The sequence below is a fragment of the Hemibagrus wyckioides genome, linkage group LG20 (assembly GCF_019097595.1).
Source record: "Hemibagrus wyckioides isolate EC202008001 linkage group LG20, SWU_Hwy_1.0, whole genome shotgun sequence".
In the NCBI taxonomy this organism is placed as follows: domain Eukaryota; kingdom Metazoa; phylum Chordata; class Actinopteri; order Siluriformes; family Bagridae; genus Hemibagrus; species Hemibagrus wyckioides.
Window position 1 is genome coordinate 21954164 of NC_080729.1, and position 21530 is coordinate 21975693.

The 21530-nt window shown below is 44.4% G+C and overlaps 2 protein-coding genes across 3 annotated transcripts in view; one reads left to right on the forward strand and one right to left on the reverse strand.

Annotated features, from left to right (window-relative positions):
• LOC131371114 (alpha-actinin-4) overlaps positions 1 to 12133 on the reverse strand; it is a 27030-nt gene extending 14897 nt beyond the window's left edge. Inside the window, exons 1-3 of one of the 2 annotated variants that reach the window (XM_058418884.1) lie at positions 11832 to 12133; positions 631 to 745; positions 241 to 360 (exon numbers count right to left, since the gene is read on the reverse strand). In XM_058418884.1, the coding sequence (XP_058274867.1) occupies positions 241 to 360; positions 631 to 745; positions 11832 to 11957 (361 nt within the window). In that variant the 5' untranslated portion in view covers positions 11958 to 12133. The remainder of the gene's footprint in view (positions 1 to 240; positions 361 to 630; positions 746 to 11831) is intronic. The other variant, XM_058418883.1, reaches the window with a different exon arrangement.
• A 3842-nt stretch (positions 12134 to 15975) lies between these two features.
• On the forward strand, positions 15976 to 21208 carry LOC131370622 (G-protein coupled receptor 4-like). Its single transcript, XM_058418003.1, has 2 exons — positions 15976 to 16299; positions 19693 to 21208. The coding sequence occupies exons 1-2, from the start codon at positions 16255 to 16257 to the stop codon at positions 20641 to 20643; spliced, it is 996 nt and encodes a 331-aa protein (XP_058273986.1). The 5' UTR covers positions 15976 to 16254; the 3' UTR covers positions 20644 to 21208.
• Positions 21209 to 21530: the final 322 nt, after the last annotated feature.

Consider the following 21530-nt stretch of genomic DNA (forward strand, 5'->3'; position numbering starts at 1 on the left):
GCACATTGTAGAGAAGTCAACTATTTTATTTCAACCAATCAGAAGCGAGCAGAAAGCAGTGAGGGGGCAGGGTTTATAGCCTCCATCCTGAGCCATCATTCCTTAAAATGCAACACACAACAAAACACAACACACAACAAAACAACACATTTTGTAGGAATGACATGAAATGTGTGTGTACGTAAATAACTGAGCATACAGGGAGTGAGTGAGGTAGTTTGTGTGTGTGTGTGTGTTTACCCTCAGCTCCAATAGACACCAGTTTGACTCCTTTGCTGGCGATGAAGTCGAGTGCTTTGTTTACGTTGTTGATCTTGTGCACTCTCATCTTCCCTCGCTCAGGTTTGGGTAACCTCTCACCTACACACACACACACACACACACACACACACACAGAATTAACGCTCACAAATCATACACATTCAGCACATTCTGCTTCAGGAAGGACACACACTACAAAAATCACACGTTCATACGCACACAACACACTAGTGACATATAATGCCATATTGATGAACACTGCTCAGTGAGTGCTCTGCTCTGATTGGTCAGCTGAGGCACTGGGAGGAGTATACAACAGAGCACTGCATGATGATTTAAAACATGGAGTGGGAGGGGCTTCAGCCTCACCTGAGATGACCTCAAGCAGCAGCATGAGCTTCAGGCCGTCTCTGAAGTCCTCCTCGATGTTCTCGATCTGAGTACCAGCTTTACGCAGGTGAGAGTTACACCATGCCGTGAATGTCTGCAACACAGGAAGTGACATCAGACACAAGGTGCAGCTATACTGCTGACATGTACAGAGAGACGCATCTGATTCTGTCCTGAATGCATCATTCTTCACTATGTAATGCACCAAGTTAGGGAACAGAAAGAGTGTTTAACAAACACCATCACAATCATCACCAACAACCCCCCCCCCCCCACACACACACACAAATCATGAACAAACTTATTCTGTGTGTGTACCAATGCATTATGGGAATTCTCTATTAACACTCTGTGTGTACATTATGGTTCAGAGGAAAGTGGACGAAAAAAGGACCAGATGTTACAGTGTAGAAGGAAAATATTACATGGCCTTACACACACACACACACACACACTTTACCAAACATGCACAAAGAGTTCATTGAGCTTTGTGAATGAATCCCTTCAGTCTTGACAGACACACACACACACACACCATTCAGTTGGCTGTGCTGAGCAAACTTGCTGCATGTATGCACTTATGCTATTAACTGAATCGGACGCATCTGAACACAGACAGACAGACAGAGAGACAGACAGACAGACAGAGAGAGAGACAGACAGAGACAGAGAGAGAGAGAGCGTGCAATGATGTCATGTAGAAATATTTAGGTCACACACACACAGTAATTCCACAAACTCATCACTGTGTTATTCATTACTCCATCAGTAATGTTTATAACACATTTATTACCATGACTAATAAGGGTTTGGAGCGGATGTTGCCTTTCTGATGAAACCACACTGCAGAAATCACACCAACATTTCCACAGAGAAAACCTCATTCTCTCGCTCACTCACAAACTCAGACCACTTTAAAAATGACCTCTACACTGGCTTAAACACTGATCAAATGCAGTGGCTAGTGTCACATATTGGCTACAGATTTTATATATAGAGTGGCCACACCCTGCACAGGCATGCGCTCTCTCTTGCTCACACACACCTTCCGAAAGCAAGTGTGTCGACATGACTGGGTGTGACAGTACTTGCCAGGTAACACACCTCGTAACTGTCGAACACACTTCACACAGCTTTGAGCGTTTGACTAAAGTTCAGCTAACAGGGCAGTGGGGAGGTGGTATGAGGGTTTGGAGTAAATCCACACACACACACACACACACACACACTTCACCACACACAGATTTATAGGTCAGTTGGTCACTCAGACAAACTCAGTATAAAACATGTGCCTGTGAGTAGCAGTTAGTGCTTTCTGACCAGTGTATAAAACATTCTGTTATATCTTTCACACACACTGTGGGTGTGTCTCCTCATTAATGATGAATATTAATGAGGTTATGAATATTATTCACTGGGGTGGGGCGTGTGCAGCTGCAGGGTCACTGCTTAATACATACTCTGTCTGTCTGTCTCTACACCTGTCTGTCTGTCCACCTGTCTGTCTCTACACCAGTCTGTCTGTAAACCTGTCTGTCTGTGTATCCACCTGTCTGTATGAGTTGGCATGCTTTAATCCAAAGACTGAACTGTGATTTGTGTTAGACTAGACATTGGATTTTGTGTGGTTGCAGTGTAGGTGTGTCCTCTCAGTCCTCCAGTGAGGAGAGGGAAGAGGGGTGTGTGTGTGTGTGTTTAGACTTCCTGTCTCTCTGTGGAATGGTGGAATGCAGTATGCTATTTGTTGATGTGTTTATGCAGCTTCCTGTAATTGTGCAACTCTGAAAGGCTCCAGTTTCACCCTTACTGACCAAGCACACACACACACACACACACACACACACACCAACCACAGTAAACAGTGTATACATACACACAAGCACACACAGTAATACAAAGAATCAGCACCAGTGTTATCACTCAACACATTACACAATGACCCACAGCAGGCTATCCAGATGATCTACAGATCATCAACACTATTACAGAGAAAGTGTGTGTGTGTGTGTGTGTGTGTGTGTGTGTGTGTGGTTGGTCAGGAATGTAATGAGAACAGAATCCTTAGAGGAAAGGTAATCTCAATAATGATTCTAACTCCACTAGTTTCTATGTAGTGTGGTGAGGCTGTGTGTGTGTGTGTGTATATATGTGTGTGTATGTGTGTGTGTGTATGTGTGTGTGTGTGTGTGTACTCCAACATTAACCTACAGAATTATTTTTATCGCAAACAAGACACCGACATGAGAGACACGCATGATATTAAGAAATATAGAACTGATACAAATAACACAACCACACAACACACATACATGAGCGAGAATTCAGTGTGTGTGCGCGTGTGTGTGTGTGTGGGGTGAAAGACATCATCTCTACAGAGTTTACATTAATAAGAGTACAGCATCAACACTCTGAACATCACACTATCACCTGGAGTTTCTCTCTCTCACACACACACACACACACACACACACACACACACACACACACACACCCACCCAAGTGTGCATTCTAAGACTACATTACACTAACCAGCTGTGTTCTCTTGAACCCTATTAACCCAAATTGTGGCTACTGAACTGATTCTTGCTCAAAAACTGATTCTTACTTAAAACTGAAGGTGACATGCATTTCCTGTTTTAGAGGTGAAGGTGTGTTAAAGCAGGAAGTTCCACAGGAAGTGAACACAATGTGGTTCCACAATACTAACATTCCTGTGTTAGAGGTCCAGAGTGCAGTGTTCTGCATGGTGAAGAGCCTGGTGACCACTAGAACCCTGCGCTAGTGTCATGTGAGCATTAGAACCCTGGGAGAAAATATCTGTGGGACTGAGAGGGAAATGAAAGTGTAGAGCAGAACACTTCCTGTCAGAGGAGCAGAGTGAAACCACATACTTCGAGCTGTAGAACACGGAGAGTTTAGGGTGCTGGAGGAGGAGCAGAAGGACGGAGAGTTCACATACAGCTGTGTTAGCGATGCCGTGTACTCTGTGTGCTGGAGGTCACGTACAGATGTGTTAGCGGTTTAACAAGGCAGAGTTCACACAGAGTCAGAGAACCACAGAGCTAGCAGACACACGCTGACGGAAACATGCAGCAACTATTCTGAGAACTCATCACACCTCTCAGCCTTGTGTGTGTGTGTGTGTGTGATTTTCAAAAGATGAAACAAGTAGAATAATGTGGAGTGTTGAGACTCACTCTCCTTCTTACACTGGATATTTTGCTGAGACTTTATTCCATACACACACTCCCCCCTCTCTTCTGGTCATTACGGTAACACCGTCCACACACAGGTGTAGATTACAGTAACCTGCACAGAAACAGTCAACTCCGAGGAGAAGGTCCTTAAGAAGACCCTGAGAAGCACACCAAGAGAAGAACCGAGACCAGAAAGCAGAACCAAGCTGACCTCGGGTAGGACAGTGGGGTTACTGTACAGGGAGAGTAACACACGGTCATTTCACACCACATTCCAGCACAAACACAACACCACCAGGCCAAACAGGAAGTAAGTTCTGGTTGGTTTCTCATCGACTGGTGGAGAGACGTCATCTACATTACACATCAGATCAGAGATTAGATCAGAGCCACACCTTCACTCACTCACACACAACCAGATTTCACAAACTCTGTGTGTTTCACCTTTATACTTAATAGAACGCTGCATGTTCTACACATTGAGTCATGACCAATCAGTGTGTGGAGGTGCAGCTAGCTCCGCCCCAGAACTATTACCTGCAGTGTTGCAGAGCTGCAGGTTTTTACAGGGTGTGGCTCTACAGGGCAGTGCTAGCTCAAGTGGTGAAGGCACTGGGTTGTTGACTGGAAGATCAGGGTTCAAGCTGTCATCGTTGGGCCCTTGAGCAAGGCCCTTAAAGCAAACCCCCACCCGCACCCCAGGGGTGCTGTATCATGGCTGACCCTCGGTCTGACCCCAACCCTCCATGTGAAGAAAGAATTTCACTGTGCTGTGCTTTCACTGTATATGTGTAGTGTATATGTAACAAGTAAAGACTATTTACCTAAGCACACACACACCCTGCCCTAACCCCCCTCCCCCTAAACACACACACACACACACACACACACACTGCAGCAAACTTAGAGAAACTGTCTGGTCCACTGAGAAACCACAACACTGATAGTTTCTGTGAATGTGTGTGTGTGAGGGACAGAGCGAGTTGGGCCGGTTTACTCCTCCACATTGTCACTAACTGCCACTTCCTTTCTGTGCTACTCACACACTTTTTCCTTATAAGGCAACAAGCTCAGCAATCATGATGCAACACACACACACACACACACACACACACACACACACACACACACACACACACACCAAAAAGCATGTGATCAAAGAGGGCACACCTTTCACCCCACACCAACCCTGAACTAACACACACACAAAGCTAAAACCACTGTGTGTGTGTGTGTGTGTGTGTGTGTGTTTTTTAAAAGCAGTGGAATGTGCCCCCCATCCCCCTAGACTGAAAGAGCCAGTGAGTGAGAGAACACAGGCGCCGTCTCTCTCCCCTGCTCCCTCATTTCCTGTAGAGGAGATAAGGAACGCCACACACACCACCACCTGACTGGAAGAGAACTTGGGGTTGTGTGTGTGTGTGTAATTAAGGTGAGGTGGTGAGTACAGAACTTTCTTTAATGTAATAGAAATGTGTGTGTGTATCAAATTAATATCAATTCTAACACACACACACACACACACCCCACTCTAGTGACTACAGCCTGACCTCAATGCCTCTCAGCTGTATTAGAGTGCAGTAAATGTCCATATCTATGTCCATGTGACGCAGAGAATAAGTCATGGAGATTAAATAAACAAAGTGTGTTCAGTGTGTGTGTGTTTACTTAACAAGGTATAATGGGTAAAGAAAACAGCACCAACACAAAGGAAGTAATGTATGCATCATGTAATGCTGTACAATCAGAACAATATGACATGCGTGTATTGATAAACATGCTACAGTAGCACGCACACACACCTGCACACACACACGTGTTTTTTATCTGCGAAAGGTTATAATAACTCTGACCATGATGAAGTGGTATGTGAACATGGGTGGAAGAGCACTATGTCTGGTTTATAGTTGGGAATTAACACAAATCTGCATAGCAGGGGATCATGGGAAACCATGACACACACATTGTGTTGTACAGCGGAGGATCATGGGAAACTGACACACTTTCTGATATTGACTTTCTAGCAATGAGTTTAGAGGAACTCAGGTGAATGTAGTTATATTTAAAGTAATACTGTTTATAATACATCAGAAGAATAAACATTTCCCCCTTCACATGCTGACCTTTCCATCTTCTGTAGACAAAGCTGTACTGAAATGGTCACTTCAATAACCCTGGACACGGCTTGCTGAGGAAACTGACCAAACCCTCGGTGTATTAAACTCAGCATCAACAGATTCACTGTGTTTGATTATCAGTGTCTTTCATCAACACCTCTCCTGTGGGATACCTGACTGACTCCGCCCACTCGCAAGCCCAAAAAAACTAAGCAAAAAAAAAGAAAAAGAAAAAGAAACAGGATTTCACAAAAATTCTGAAATTACAACACCGACATTTCAACAGAGGAAACAAACACACACACTACTGCAGTTTTCTCACATAGCTAAACACACACACACACACACACACACACACACACACACACACACACACACACACAGCTGAATGCACTCTGAATCACACACACTCAGTGCATTCTAATGCACTCACTCATACGCACACCATACTGACCACAGACTTCCTCATTCAGGCAGCATTAGCAGACCAATAACACACACTTACTTCCGCTTCCACAAATACACACAACAGATATTTTACACACCTGAGTCACGGCTGTTTGGAGCCGATCCTCGGGTGATGAGAAAGTGGGCGGGACTTAAACCACACATTTATTAAAGGAATATCTATATCACAATTTACCCAAGGTCCAATAAGAAATTTTATTATTTTTTCTCCTTCTGTACATACAGTAAGGCTCTGTACTTGGGTGTCCGGTGGACCATACAGTGGTCAAAAACCAACTCGCATTTTATAACTCATCACCACTTCTTACACAATCTTGGTTAAAGACAAACAAAATGTACATCTCTGATTTCATATGCTCTAAGAAAACCTTTCTTCCATGTTAGATTTTTTGTGAAATATTTGAGTGACCAATAATGATAAACACACAGAGCTTTCGACTCAACACTGTGCTGCCACGCCCAAATCTTCAAAGACGACCTGGTCACTTTTACTTAAACGGCCATAATGACAGATCTGTTGGTCCGCCAGAGTCAAACTTTTGCACATGGGGTCATCGGCCAGTTCAAACTGCATGAGGACGGTTGAGCGTGGCCTCTGTGGTCACAGCACTTCAGAGGCATGAAGACCAGGGTGTAGGGTACTGCCCTCCATTTAGAACACAGCCATTATTAAGGCTTATCATGTACGGAGCCCCAGATGAGTTACAAGATAAAATACTGCGCTGGACTCGCTTCACACATGGAAACCTGCAGGTCAGAATGACGTCACCTTCAATCTCAGAACATTCCACACACAAAGTGGACAAACCCCATAGACACCTCCAAGTCTGCTGCTGCCCACTGTGGAACAGTGCTATATATTTACCCCAGAACACAGAACAGTCGGGGTCATAGATTTAACACGTGAACGTGTCTGGAAGGCACAGACTTATCCAAAGACCTATGATCTTCAGAACACACTCCTCCAACATCTACAGCTTCTGGGACAAAGAGTGTTATGCGTTGTGTCCAATCCCCTCAGTCTCACACATCCTGTAGATAAATCCATGATGGAACAGATGTGTACCATACACCTGCAGTAGTGCTCTCTTTCCGCACAAGAGCATCACATCAGCCTTCTGCTTTATATCAGATCATATTAAAGAAAGTGTGTGTGTGATGCGTAGGATGGAACAGGAACATATACACTTCGTTTACACAAAACTTCATCCATTTTGCAGCGGTTAAAGGTCAGAATTTTACATGCCTGGCAGACTCACTGCATTCCACAGACACTGTGCTCAACACACACACACACACTCCAACTGTAGTGATGTACCCCCATTAAACTCCAATACTAAAAAAACCCCACAGTAATCAGCACTGTGTCTGTCGTCATGCCAACAATTGCAGCTAGCTCAAACACACCATCATCTGTCTGTCTGTCTGTCCACCTGTCTCTCTGTCTCTGTTTATCTCAACATTCTATTAATCTGCCAGTCTGTCTAGCATCTAGCATACCTGTACTTACCTGTTAGTCTACCCATCAATCCCATAATAACCTGTGTGTGTGTCCCTTCCATTGTCTCTTGATTTGCCTGTCTGTCCTGGTACAATAAACACACCCAGTGATTTCATACACACACTTCCTCTATTCATTCACACTTATATCATCTGACCATCCTGAGCCTCTCTCCCCCCATGTGTGTGTGTGTGTGTGTGTGTGTGTGTGTGTGTGTGTAACAGACACTGTGTAACAGTAAAGATACTGCTCAGCAAAAACACAGTAATATCCTGATGATGATCTGTAATGTATAGTACAGAACCATAAAGACACAATCTGTGAGCTGAACATGTAAGAGCTGTTACTGCTCACTCACACACACACACACACACACACACACACTTTCACAGGCGGCTGAGATCACAGCTACACCATGTACTGATTCCCCCTCGACATGACTGTGTCCTATACAGATTTAGGCTCCCTCAGTAGAGACGTGAGTGAAAGTGTGATGAGTGTGGACAGTGGGAATGCTTTGATCTGACCACTTTGCATGTTAAATGTTGGTTAGAGGTTCAACTTCCACATGGTTTGTTTATCACAACATGCAAAGAACTGTGAGTAACCAGACTGTGACATCATCAGCACTTCAACACTCACTACAAGAGCAACATGTAACATTCACATCCATCTGTCCATCACTTTACTGGGTCAGGCTGCTTATATGTACTCGGTCTGTCCATTTGTCTGTCTGTCTCCATCTCTCACTCTCTCCCTCCCCATCTCTCTCTCCCTCCCCATCTCTCTCTCTCTCCCTCCCCATCTCTCTCACTCTCCCTCCCTCCCCATCTCTCTCTCTCTCCCCCCATCTCTCACTCTCTCCCTCCCCATCTCTCTCTCCCTCCCCATCTCTCTCTCTCTCCCTCCCCATCTCTCTCTCTCCCTCCCTCCCCATCTCTCTCTCTCCCTCCCTCCCCATCTCTCTCTCTCTCCCTCCCCCTCTCTCTCTCTCTCCCTCCCCATCTCTCTCTCTCTTCCTCCCTCCCCATCTCTCTCTCTCCCTCCCTCCCCATCTCTCTCTCTCTCCCTCCCTCCCCATCTCTCTCTCTCTCCCCATCTCTCTCTCTAGGTTAGTCTAACACAGAACTCAAACCCATCATACTGTATCACCATAAATTCTATTACACACTCATCACCATGGTTCCAGGCATGAACACACACACACATCTAATTGCAGAGGAAAAACCAGAACCATGTCACCCACTAAACCTTACACAACTTGTTTTTAGGGGTGTGAAGTTCTCAGAAATATTTTCAGCAAAAATGACTCTGCGTGACAACGCACCTGAGCTGTCCCTCTCTCCTGCAAAAGTGAGTGTGCACAGACACACAGACGGTTATTACACTTTAGTTCTACAGTGACGACACTGGGCTGAGAAACTGTGTCCCAATCTAAACATCACTACACTATACAGTGTACAAGTTATTATAACTGAGTGTGTACAGGTTTGGGACACAGCCTCTCAATTAAGCCTCTCTCTCACACACACACACACACACACACACACACTCCCCTGTGTACCACTACACACACACACTCCCCTGTGTACCACTACACACACACACACACTCCCCTGTGTACCACTACACACACACACTCCCCTGTGTACCACTACACACACACACACACACTCCCCTGTGTACCACTACACACACACACACACTCCCCTGTGTACCACTACACACACACACACACTCCCCTGTGTACCACTACACACACACACACACACTCCCCTGTGTACCACTACACACACACACACACTCCCCTGTGTACCACTACACACACACACACACTCCCCTGTGTACCACTACACACACACACACACTCCCCTGTGTACCACTACACACACACACACACTCCCCTGTGTACCACTACACACACACACACACTCCCCTGTGTACCACTACACACACACACACACTCCCCTGTGTACCACTACACACACACACTCCCCTGTGTACCACTACACACACACACTCCCCTGTGTACCACTACACACACACACTCCCCTGTGTACCACTACACACACACACTCCCCTGTGTACCACTACACACACACACACACTCCCCTGTGTACCACTACACACACACACTCCCCTGTGTACCACTACACACACACACACTCCCCTGTGTACCACTACACACACACACACTCCCCTGTGTACCACTACACACACACACACTCCCCTGTGTACCACTACACACACACACTCCCCTGTGTACCACTACACACACACACACTCCCGTGTACCACTACACACACACACACTCCCCTGTGTACCACTACACACACACACACACTCCCCTGTGTACCACTACACACACACACACTCCCCTGTGTACCACTACACACACACACACACTCCCCTGTGTACCACTACACACACTCCCCTGTGTACCACTACACACACACACTCCCGTGTACCACTACACACACACACTCCCGTGTACCACTACACACACACACTCCACTGTGTAACAGTATGTAGTGTGTATATAGACACTCACACACACACGAATTTTCCACCATTATTATGAATGTGTTACAGGTGTAGTAATGGATTAAAGCTTTGTCCCGCCTCTGTGTGTGGGTCAGACTCTGGACCAATCACATCACACCCTTCTGAGCGTCTGGACCAATCCGATCACGCGACGCCGGAGTCAAGTTCTGCAGTTGATCGTTAATTTTTATTCTGACCTCCTCAGATCTTTCAGCTCCTCGTGACAGGAATGTGAGGAACCCGAGATCACCAGGCCTCATGTTCCTGCACTCGGGTGGGTTCAGAGAAAGTAAAACCAGACATTTTCTAAGTGAATGTTCGGTATGTCGTCACACCGGTTAAAGGAATTTAAGCCATTCCGCTCTCCTCCTCTTTCACCTCAGCCTATAAAATTAGGGGGAAAAAATTAGCATTCTGGCTAGCAGTCAGCTAACGCGTTTCCCTTCTTATTTTTCTGAGAGAAATTCTGGTCCTCAGGTGTGGCGTCCTGTGGTCTAATGAAAGCGTCTGGGATACTTCACTGTATAGTTTCGTCTTTCTATGACTCTTAGAAATTTGAGTATGAACAACCGAGTCGATACCGATACGAATCGCGATATTAAAGAACGAAACCGCTAACGCCAATAACTATATAATCACACGAAAACCTAATAAAAATATACTCCTGGTAACTTGTTATTCATTCTGTTATTAGTTATTGGAAGACAAACCTTACACTTATTCAGGTCCACAGGTGTGTAAATCTCTATGTTTACTGTCGGAATATTTCGCTAATGCTGTACATGTCACACCTTAAACTGCCCCTGGTCAGAGAGCCAGGATTACTTTAAATCAGCCCAGATGTCCGCAAAACAACCCAACTGGGCCAGAGTGTGGCTAAAAACCCAAATTATTTATGTCGAGAGTGAATAATGGAGCGCTCAGGACAAGAAAATGGAAGAGCGGAACAGACAGGGTGTGCTTTAAATACGGGCTTTACCACAAATCTTTTACACAATAAAACATTAAAGTGGTTTAACTCGGAATAAAACATTAAACCCGCTCTAAACCAGGTAAAGAACACACACACACACACACACACACACACACACACACACACGGCCTGTTCTACACAACTTTTCCTGCTAGCCTGTTAGCTTACACACACTAAGGGAAAAAAGACTCGGGCTCAACCTTAAAGCTAAAATCACCTTATTAAACACGCCGAACATTTAAATCTGTCCCCCAAAAAACCCACACCAGCACACAGACTCTCACCCTTCTCTAATTTAACATTCTTCTAATCCTGAGACGCACAGGCCCAAACCAAATCCCCGAAGTTTCCTAAATCCCAGCTCCCGGGTTTCCGCTCACCTTCCTCTGCTGCTTCTCCCAGGCCGGGTCGAGCAGCAGGTCTCGGTCCCAATCGTTCTCCTGCTCCATGTAGCTCTGCTGCCCGGAGTACTGGCCTGGATTATTCGCTGCGTGATAATCTACCATCTCAACAACAACAACAAAAAAAAGACTTCTCGTTATTTCTGTACGAAATAGTAAAACAAAAATAAACGAAACGGGATATATTTAGAAATTCTCTCGAAGCTGTGTATAAAGCGCCGCGCAGCCTGACAGAACTCCCGCTCAGAGTGCCTCGCTCCGGCCGAGAGAAAAATGGAGTAGGAACGAGGGCTCTGTGGGGGGCGGGGCTAAACACGCTATGGATATTACAATAAGGAGGGAGGAGCCACTGCAGGCCATCGTTCAGCTGAAACATAAGAGATAGATAGATAGATAGATAGATAGATAGATAGATACACTATATTGCCAAAAGTATTCGCTCACCCATCCAAATAATCAGAATCAGGTGTTCCAATCACTTCCATGGCCACAGGTGTATAAAATCAAGCACCTAGGCATGCAGACTGTTTTTACAAACATTTGTGAAAGAATGGGTCGCTCTCAGGAGCTCAGTGAATTCCAGCGTGGAACTGTGATAGGATGCCACCTGTGCAACAAATCCAGTCGTGAAATTTCCTCGCTCCTAAATATTCCACAGTCAACTGTCAGCTGTATTATAAGAACGTGGAAGTGTTTGGGAACGACAGCAACTCAGCCACGAAGTGGTAGGCCACGTAAACTGACGGAGCGGGGTCAGCGGATGCTGAGGCGCATAGTGCGAAGAGGTCGCCAACTTTCTGCAGAGTCCATCACTACAGACCTCCAAACTTCATGTGGCCTTCAGATGAGCTCAAGAACAGTGCGCAGAGAGCTTCATGGAATGGGTTTCCATGGCCGAGCAGCTGCATCCAAGCCATACATCACCAAGTGCAATGCAAAGCGTCGGATGCAGTGGTGTAAAGCACGCCGCCACTGGACTCTAGAGCAGTGGAGACGCGTTCTCTGGAGGGACGAATCGCGCTTCTCCATCTGGCAATCTGATGGACGAGTCTGGGTTTGGCGGTTGCCAGGAGAACGGTACTTGTCTGACTGCATTGTGCCGAGTGTAAAGTTTGGTGGAGGGGGGATTATGGTGTGGGGTTGTTTTTCAGGAGCTGGGCTTGGCCCCTTAGTTCCAGTGAAAGGAACTCTGAATGCTTCAGCATACCAAGACATTTTGGACAATTCCATGCTCCCAACTTTGTGGGAACAGTTTGGAGCTGGCCCCTTCCTCTTCCAACATGACTGTGCACCAGTGACCAAAGCAAGGTCCATAAAGACATGGATGACAGAGTCTGGTGTGGAGGAACTTGACTGGCCTGCACAGAGTCCTGACCTCAACCCGATAGAACACCTTTGGGATGAATTAGAGTGGAGACTGAGAGCCAGGCCTTCTCGTCCAACATCAGTGTGTGACCTCACAAATGCGCTTCTGGAAGAATGGTCAAAAATTCCCATAAACACACTCCTAAACCTTGTGGACAGCCTTCCCAGAAGAGTTGAAGCTGTTATAGCTGCAAAGGGTGGACCGACGTCATACTGAACCCTATGGATTAGGAATGGGATGTCACTTAAGTTCATATGCAAGTCAAGACAGGTGAGCGAATACTTTTGGCAATATAGTGTAGATAGATAGATAGATAGATAGATAGATAGATAGATAGATAGATAGATACTTTATTCATCCCAAAGGGAAATTCACAGTTTCCAGCAGTATCCACAAACACAGGTAATAGATAAAATAGGAAGGAATTTAACAAAAATACTAAAATACCCAAATTAGGGTACAAAAATATAACAAAAAATATATCAAATAACAAAATATAAAATACTACAAAATATAGCAGAATATAACAATATAAGAAAATATATAAGAAAAATACTAAATACAGAGATTTAGGAATAAATATGGAGAATTAGATGAAAAACAGTAAGAAGTAACAGTAAGAGGAGGGGCGGAGTCAGGGTAGTGTGCATAATTAACTTTTCTTTTTTTTTTTTAATTAATGAGGTTTAAAAACAAGATCATTTATTTACCGCTCAACAAAATGAACACTTAAATTACACACTGGATCTCAATGAACGAAATATTACAGTTGAAAATCCTTGCTTATGTACATTGTGTAGTTCATTGAGAACAAAATGATGTGACAGAGGTCAGTGGAAATAAAAATCACCAACACACTGAAGACCGGGTTCCAAATCTCACAGAAGATCAAAGTAAAAACACACTCCCAACAACATCTGGGCACGCTTCTGATGAGATGGAGGATGGTGCCCTGGGAGATCTCCTCCCATACCTGGATCAGGGCATCAGTGAGCTCCTGGACAGTCTGTGGTGATTATTGGTGACTTCGGATGCTCTGATACATAACGTCCCAGAGCTTCTCAGTTGGAATCTGGTGCAGAGAATGTGAGGGACAGTCAATGGCATCATGCCTTTGTCAATCGGAAACTGCCTACACACTCACACAGCCACACGGAGCCGGGATATTGCCATGCACCAGGAGGAACCCAAGGCCCACTGCACCAGCGTAAGGTCTGACACTGGCTCTGAAGATTTCATTCTGGTTCCTAACACCACTGAGGGAACCATTGGCTAGCAAGTGGAGGTCTGTACAATATTCCTCCCCAGACCATCACTGACCCACCACCAAACTGGTCATGCTGGATGATGTTGCAGGCGGCATAGTGTTCCCCACGGCATCTCCAGACCTTTTCACATCTGTCACGTGTGCTCAGTGTGAACCTGCTCTCTTCCATGAGGAAAACTGGCTACCAATGACAGACCTGCTAATTCTGGCAAATGCCAATGGAGCTGCATGGTGCTGGGCCGTGAGCACAGGTCCCACCAGATGCTGATGTCACCCTCATGGAGTGTGTTTCTGACAGTTTGAAGCATGCGCAGCAGAAGCTTGATGGAGGTCATTTTGTAGAGCTCTGGCTGAGCTCATCCTTTTCCTCCTCACAGAAAGGAGCAGATACTAAAGTCTACTGTAGTATTTCAGTTTATTCAACCTCAGTGACATGAGACTGAATATTCACACTGCAGTCCTTTCTTATACACACAAATGTGGTCAGTACTCTGAGTTTGATGGGACCAGGTTCTGGGCAGGGGCGTGTGAGATGAGCCATGACACCTCCTGCTGGGGAAACCAAAGTATTACAGAGTATTGTAGAGTATATCTGAGTACTAAAGAGCATTATGGAGTATTACAGAGTACAGTACAATGCATTAATCCCATACACAGTCCATATTATTCAGAATTCACACCTTCTGAATTAAGATTAAAGTAATATTTTGTAGTCTGTATCTGTTATAGAAAGCAGTGTATGTAGTTAAGCTGAATATAAAAAAACACTCAGAGTAAAAGTACTTTAGTGATATATAAAACGTTAAAGTGAAGCTCGTGCTGAGGCAGTGTAAGGAGAGTACACACAGATCGCCTTTCCCATTCCGGGGTGTGTGTTCATGTTCTGCAGTCAGGAAGGCTGAGTGTGAGGCAGTAACACACTGTCATCACTAGGAGGAGCTCATCGCCTATAAACACACACTCCACACACAACTGTCTCAATCTGTCTGTCTGATCATCACATCAAAATCTGACTCGGTTTATCAGGTGTTTTAATGTAATGAAAGACTAACTCTGGTTGGACAACAGGGGTTTAATGTGCCACCTGAGCCACATAGGGGCCCAGCGCTGGCAGCACCGGGGCTTGAATCCGGACCTTATAATCAACAACCCAGAGCCTTGACCACTTGAGCTCCCACTGTCCCCAATGATCACTTGTGTATTTTAGCCAGTAATGTGTGTTTAGTGTTTATGTAGTGTTACAGGAAATCTGTCATGTTCCTGACACAGCTAAAGAACTCTGGAAATGAAATCTTTAAGTCATTTCCTCTCTGATTCAATAGAAGAGCTTTAACGGAATATTCCGTCTCAGGTGTTACTGCTTGTTCAGGGGGTTTTCCTCACTTTCAGAGATATAAAGTGGTAAATACACACACACACACACACCCTAACGAAAACATGCAGTTTGTTCAGACTGTGCAGATGTATTACACATAGCAGCAGAAGCACGGGATGTGTGTGTGTGTGTTTTCCATCTGGAGGATGCATGTGCTGTGACGTCTCTGTCTGTGTTTCTTTTAGTCTCATTCTTTGACTTCATCACATTTCAGTCTGAAGGGAGGAGCAGAGAAATCCACCTCTTCTACTGTTACTCAGGAGCCTTAACTGTGTGTGTGTGTGTGTGTGTGTGTGTGTAAAGCTGCACTATCAGCAATGCTGTGGTTCTTCTTCTAAACTGGACTGGATTGAAACACTGATCCTGAGCTGCAACTGGACCAGACGAGTGTGAGATGGACAGAATGAATGTGACGGCTCACCCTGATGCACTTACTCAGGTCAGATGTTTTAATTTAATACATTTAATACAGTACTAAGAATGTACAGGTGTAGTGAATTTAATATCTCAGATCATGTAAATGTGTGTGTGTGTGAGAGAGAGAGAGATGAATATTAAGATATAAATTAGATTCCTTCAGTGTTGTGATGAACTGAAGTGTGTTTGTTTCTATTTCATGTGTTTATTTTAGCTCTTTGTGGTGTTTCACATTCACACTTCTTGAGGTTATTGTTGGTGTGATTATCAGCCTGAATTTATTCACAAATAAATATTAGACAATGTAAAAGAGTAGTTGGCCAGGAGGTGCAGTGGTGTTAGAGTGTAAAGTTGCTGTGGTCATAGTGGCTACTTCCATCAGAAATGTGAGAAATGTTTGATTAAACCTCTCTGATCTCTGCTCCGCATGTTAAATCGACCAGCAGGAGAACCTCCACCTCATACACAGATAGAGTAACAGTGAAGGAGAAACAGAACATGCTGCAGGACAGAAGAAATCTTCTCATTACCTCAAACTCACTGATGTGAAGCAGGAGGCTCAGAGAGTCCTCCATAAAAATGACCATTCAGAGTTTATTCTAGAGAGAATGTTCTAGTTACAGATAAAACAAGATAAAGAGCAGAGCAGAGAAAAAAAGAAGAAGAAAAGAGAGAGAGAGAGAGAGAGAGAGAGAGAGAGAGAAACGGAGCAATGTCACTGGCTCAGATAAATAAATATATATTATTCATGTAATGATGAACACAGCTTATAACAGCTTACTGAATATTCATGAGACACCCACTTTTCACTTTTCACTGGTCAGAAGGCTGACCAGGAGGATGACCTGGAGGATGAATAACAAAGCTGGTTCAGAGGGGTTATAGTTGGTGTCTGTCCTTCAGGCGTGTGTGTTTGGGTTAGTAGAATAAGATGGTGTGTTGTGAAGACCTCGCAGTGTGTGTCCTTATCGTCCTGCTGGCCTCAGGATGGAACGACGAAGATGAGGGTTACAGAAGTTCAAACACAATTCAATTCAATTCAATTTATTTTGTATAGCGCCTTTTACAATGAACGTTGTCTCAAAGCAGCTTTACAAAAGAAGAAAACAGAGAAAGGGGAGGGGAAAATGAAAAATAATAATAAAAAATAAAAATAACTAATTAACTAGAAATAAGAATAAATTATTAAATTCTATAATTAGACTATTTTATCCCTACACAAGAGGATTTATAGAAACATAAGGGTTTGTCAGAAGTGAAGGCCAAACTCGTTGTGAGGAAGGTGTGTGTTTTTGTAAGTCTGAGCTCAGGATCCTGCTGATGGATGACATGAACAGAGCAAGAGGTTCTTTAATCACAGCTCGGCTTTTACAGGAGCTTTATCACAGAATCGGACACACACACACACTCTCACACACACACACACACACACACACACTCTGTTACACAATTCTCTACACAGTTTATTTTTCCAAAAGAGAGAATTTTATATAAAACAATGACTTTAATGTTTTATCTGTAATCTGTCTGGACGGTTCACAGCTCAGTTTAATTGGTGTTTATTTTAGATCATCAGGTTTTATAGCTACATTCAGCACCTACAGCAGTGTCACTGTAACCAAAATCCCCCAGTTTCACTTCGCGGTCAGAAACGTTACAGACAGGAAGTGATGCTGGGGAAGGAGCACTCGCTGACACCTATCATCAGTTTAATCTACAACATCAAAATCCTCTACACACACACACACACACAGATATAAACGAGTTTCTCAGTGCTAATGCTAACCCCACCCCACACACACACAGAGAAACACACACTAACCCCAAAGTGTGTGTCCACTGCAGGTCACGCTTCAGTCTGATTCACTTCTGTTTAGCATGTGGAGGCCAACTTGTTGTGTAACTGAAGTGAGAAGCTCTCCTGAATCATTTGAATCAGTTGCTATGGTAACCCATGTGGTTGCTAGTAGGTTCCCTGTGTATTTCAACTCAAACTATTGCTAAGTGTAAACCCTGGACTATCACAAATCTGTACACAAGCACAGCCTGGCTGATCCTCCTGACCATCAGGAACCTGCTCTGTGTGGATGTCTGCAGGACATGCTAATGGTCAAAAATCCAGCAGATAAGATAAATAGACTCGAGAACATCTGATATCAATAATCACTGATGACCTCTGCTGTGTGACTGCAACAGCGCTTCAGCATAATTCATACACGGTTAATGAGGTGGGAGGAGCTTATTCTGTAAAACAACCTGCCCTCAATATTACAGTTAAACTTATATATAGATAGTATTACACACACACACACACACACACACACACACACAGAAAGCACTTAAAGTCAGACTCTCTCGGCTGTGTGCTAGTTGTGCAGATTCTGTGTTCTATCTCCGGCATCACCGAATTCCCTGAAGGTTATCGATTTTCCGTAATGGTCCTGCAGCCGCATCCCATCCTCAGCTCTGTACTGCACCAACACACACTGGGGGAAGGTGGAGGGGGTTACTGGTTTAGTGTCTCAGTCTTTATTTTCACTCGCACTGTTTCCTTTATCAAGAATCAAACTGGAACCTGGGACTAATTCACACACAGATTACCCAAACACCATGGGTCCACTGTGTGTGTGTCTGAGAGAAAGAGAGAGAGAATATGTCCTCATCTCTAAATGTCAGCATCATCATCTGCCCTAAGATGTGTTAACTCCACCCTCAAGTCAGCTCTCGTGTCTGAATCCTGATAAAGTGTCACCTCGTGCTGCAGATCTCCATAATCATGTTTATTTTATTAATAATAATTATTATCACTGAACAGAAAGTTCTACACAGATACTCTGTGTTTTCTTTCAGTCTTCCACACGTCCAACACAACTGATTAAAAATTGAAAATATTTCAGATCTTCACAAACAGCCATTAGAACAACATCCTGTGTATGTTCCTCCATGAAGATGGTAATCAATCCCAGCTCAGTTCTAATGGTTACACACACACACACACACAGACACACACAGGGCATGAGGCAGAAGTACAATGGCAGTGAGTGTCCACTCGTAGGGTCATTTCCTCCTGAGTTCTGTGGATCCGGATGTGTTTGTGTTTGTTTTTTTAAGAGAGAGGCTGAAAGCGGAGAACCTGAGAGGAACCTGACCAGCAGTAATCTGAGCTGAGGATCTGACCGGAACCCTGGAACTAGAGGGAACGCTGCTCACGCTGCTCTTTTTTACTGTTACAGCGCTTTGAATATTTACTGATTAAACTGATTAGAGTTTATAAAATTAAAACGATGAAAGAAACTAAAAGAAATTGAAGAGAAGAAACAGCAATGTTTTGGATTTCCGCTCAGTGTGTCATGTTAAAGTTCTGGATGTTAAATGACTTCTTTTTGAAAAGTATCATGTTTCTTATTTTCCACAGACGAACACATCTCAAAATTTGACACAGGATCTCATGTGTGTGGACATTAAGGACAGTCCAATTAATGACCTGTTGATGGGCATCTACATCACTGCCCTGGTGCTGGGCTTGGTGTTCAACATGCTCACGGCGTGGCCCATCATCCAGCAGATCCGCAAGAAGAACGTGCTGGGCGTCTACCTGCTCAGTCTGTCCATCTCAGACGTCCTCTACATCCTCACCATGCCGCTGTGGATCGTTTACTACTACAACGACCACCACTGGACGTTCGGCCTCGACCTGTGCAAGCTGGCCGGGTTCGTTTATTACTCCAACATGTACATTAGCATCTACCTGCTGTGCTGCATCTCCATCGACCGCTGCCTGGCCGTCACCTTTCCTCTGAAGACCAAGAGGTTCCGCCGCTACAGGTACGCCTGGCTCGTCTCGGGGTTCATCTACGTCTTTGCCGCCAGCCTGCACGTCCTGGTCATCTTAACGGACAAGGTGACGGACCCTCTGGATAAACATGGTCGCTGTTACGAGACGTTTCCCATGACGGAGCGTGTGGCTCTGTTTAACCTCCTGCGTGTGGTCATTGGCTTTCTGCTGCCACTGCTGGTATTAGCCATGTGCTACTTTCAGATCTTCAGAAAGGTGAAGGAAAGTGTGGGACTGGACAATCAGGGCAAGCGCAAGGTCAAGCTGCTGTCCGTGGGAGTCATCGCCATCTTCTCTGTCTGCTATGCCCCCTACCACACCCAGCTGCTCGTACGCAACATCGCTTTCAACTACTTCAGTTTTACTGAATACTGCAAATTCGAACAGGCGCAGCACCTTTACTTCTCCGGGACGCTGGCCATGTCCAGTCTGAACAGCGTGGTGGATCCTCTGCTCTATGTCTTAGTGAGTAACGGCATGAGGGAAAGTGTACGGTTCTGCTGCAGGACGAAACCCAGCAGCTGCACGTAAACCGCCACAAAACACAGACTGGAGCTTCAACAGAATGGAAGAAAACATGAAAATTCTCCTGAAATGTGAAAGGACATGAGAAGGAACTCGAGAAAGCCAACCTTGTTGTTTGACTGGAAGAAAAACAAGAAGAACTTCAACTGTTTATCTTCCTGCAGTGGGAAAACGAGAAGAAAGAACAGCAGAATCTGCGTGTGTGTGTGTGCGTGTGTTCATTAATCAGCAAATTGTGAATTTAGTGTTTGAGCTAGAAAAACCCATCATGACACAAAAGATGGGGAAAAAAACCCCAAGAACTTGACACAGAATACAGTTCCTGTTTCATAATAACCGCTCCTCACCACCACATGGACGAGGCAGAAGAATGAAACTCATCCTCACTTCCCGTGGTCTTAAGCGCTTGGTGTGTGTTCATCACTCTCTCTCCAGTGTTTCTTCCTTTTCATCACTTTCATAAATACATTAAACAGGTTTCTTTCATTAATGTATAAACTGGGATCTTTTTAAATTTTTTTGTTTATTTATTAATTCATTGTGTTTATTTATACCTTCATTTCAATAAAGAAAATATTTAAAAGGTCCACACCTGCCTCACTTTAATTACACACTCATATATTAGGAGTGATGAGTTGTGGGTAAATCACTAGTGTGTGTGTGTGTGTGTGTATATATATATATATATATATATATATATATATAAATTTTCACTCTTCAATACTGTTTTTAGTCCCCAATGTTCTTTGCCTTCTCATCTATATTCATCTGCCTTTTGCAACTCTCTGATGTCCTTTTTCAATGATAAAATATACAAAATTCATCTGCACTTAGGCTCACCATCCTCCCTTACTAGTTCTTCTGAATCTTACACCCTATTCCTTATCCTTTCT

Excerpts from the sequence above, each read along its gene's own strand:
- LOC131370622 (XM_058418003.1), top strand. The coding sequence starts at position 16,255 with ATGGACAGAATGAATGTGACGGCTCACCCTGATGCACTTACTCAG. Across the intron at positions 16,300-19,692 it reads ACCCTGATGCACTTACTCAG|ACGAACACATCTCAAAATTT; the intron begins GTCAGATGTTTT and ends TATTTTCCACAG.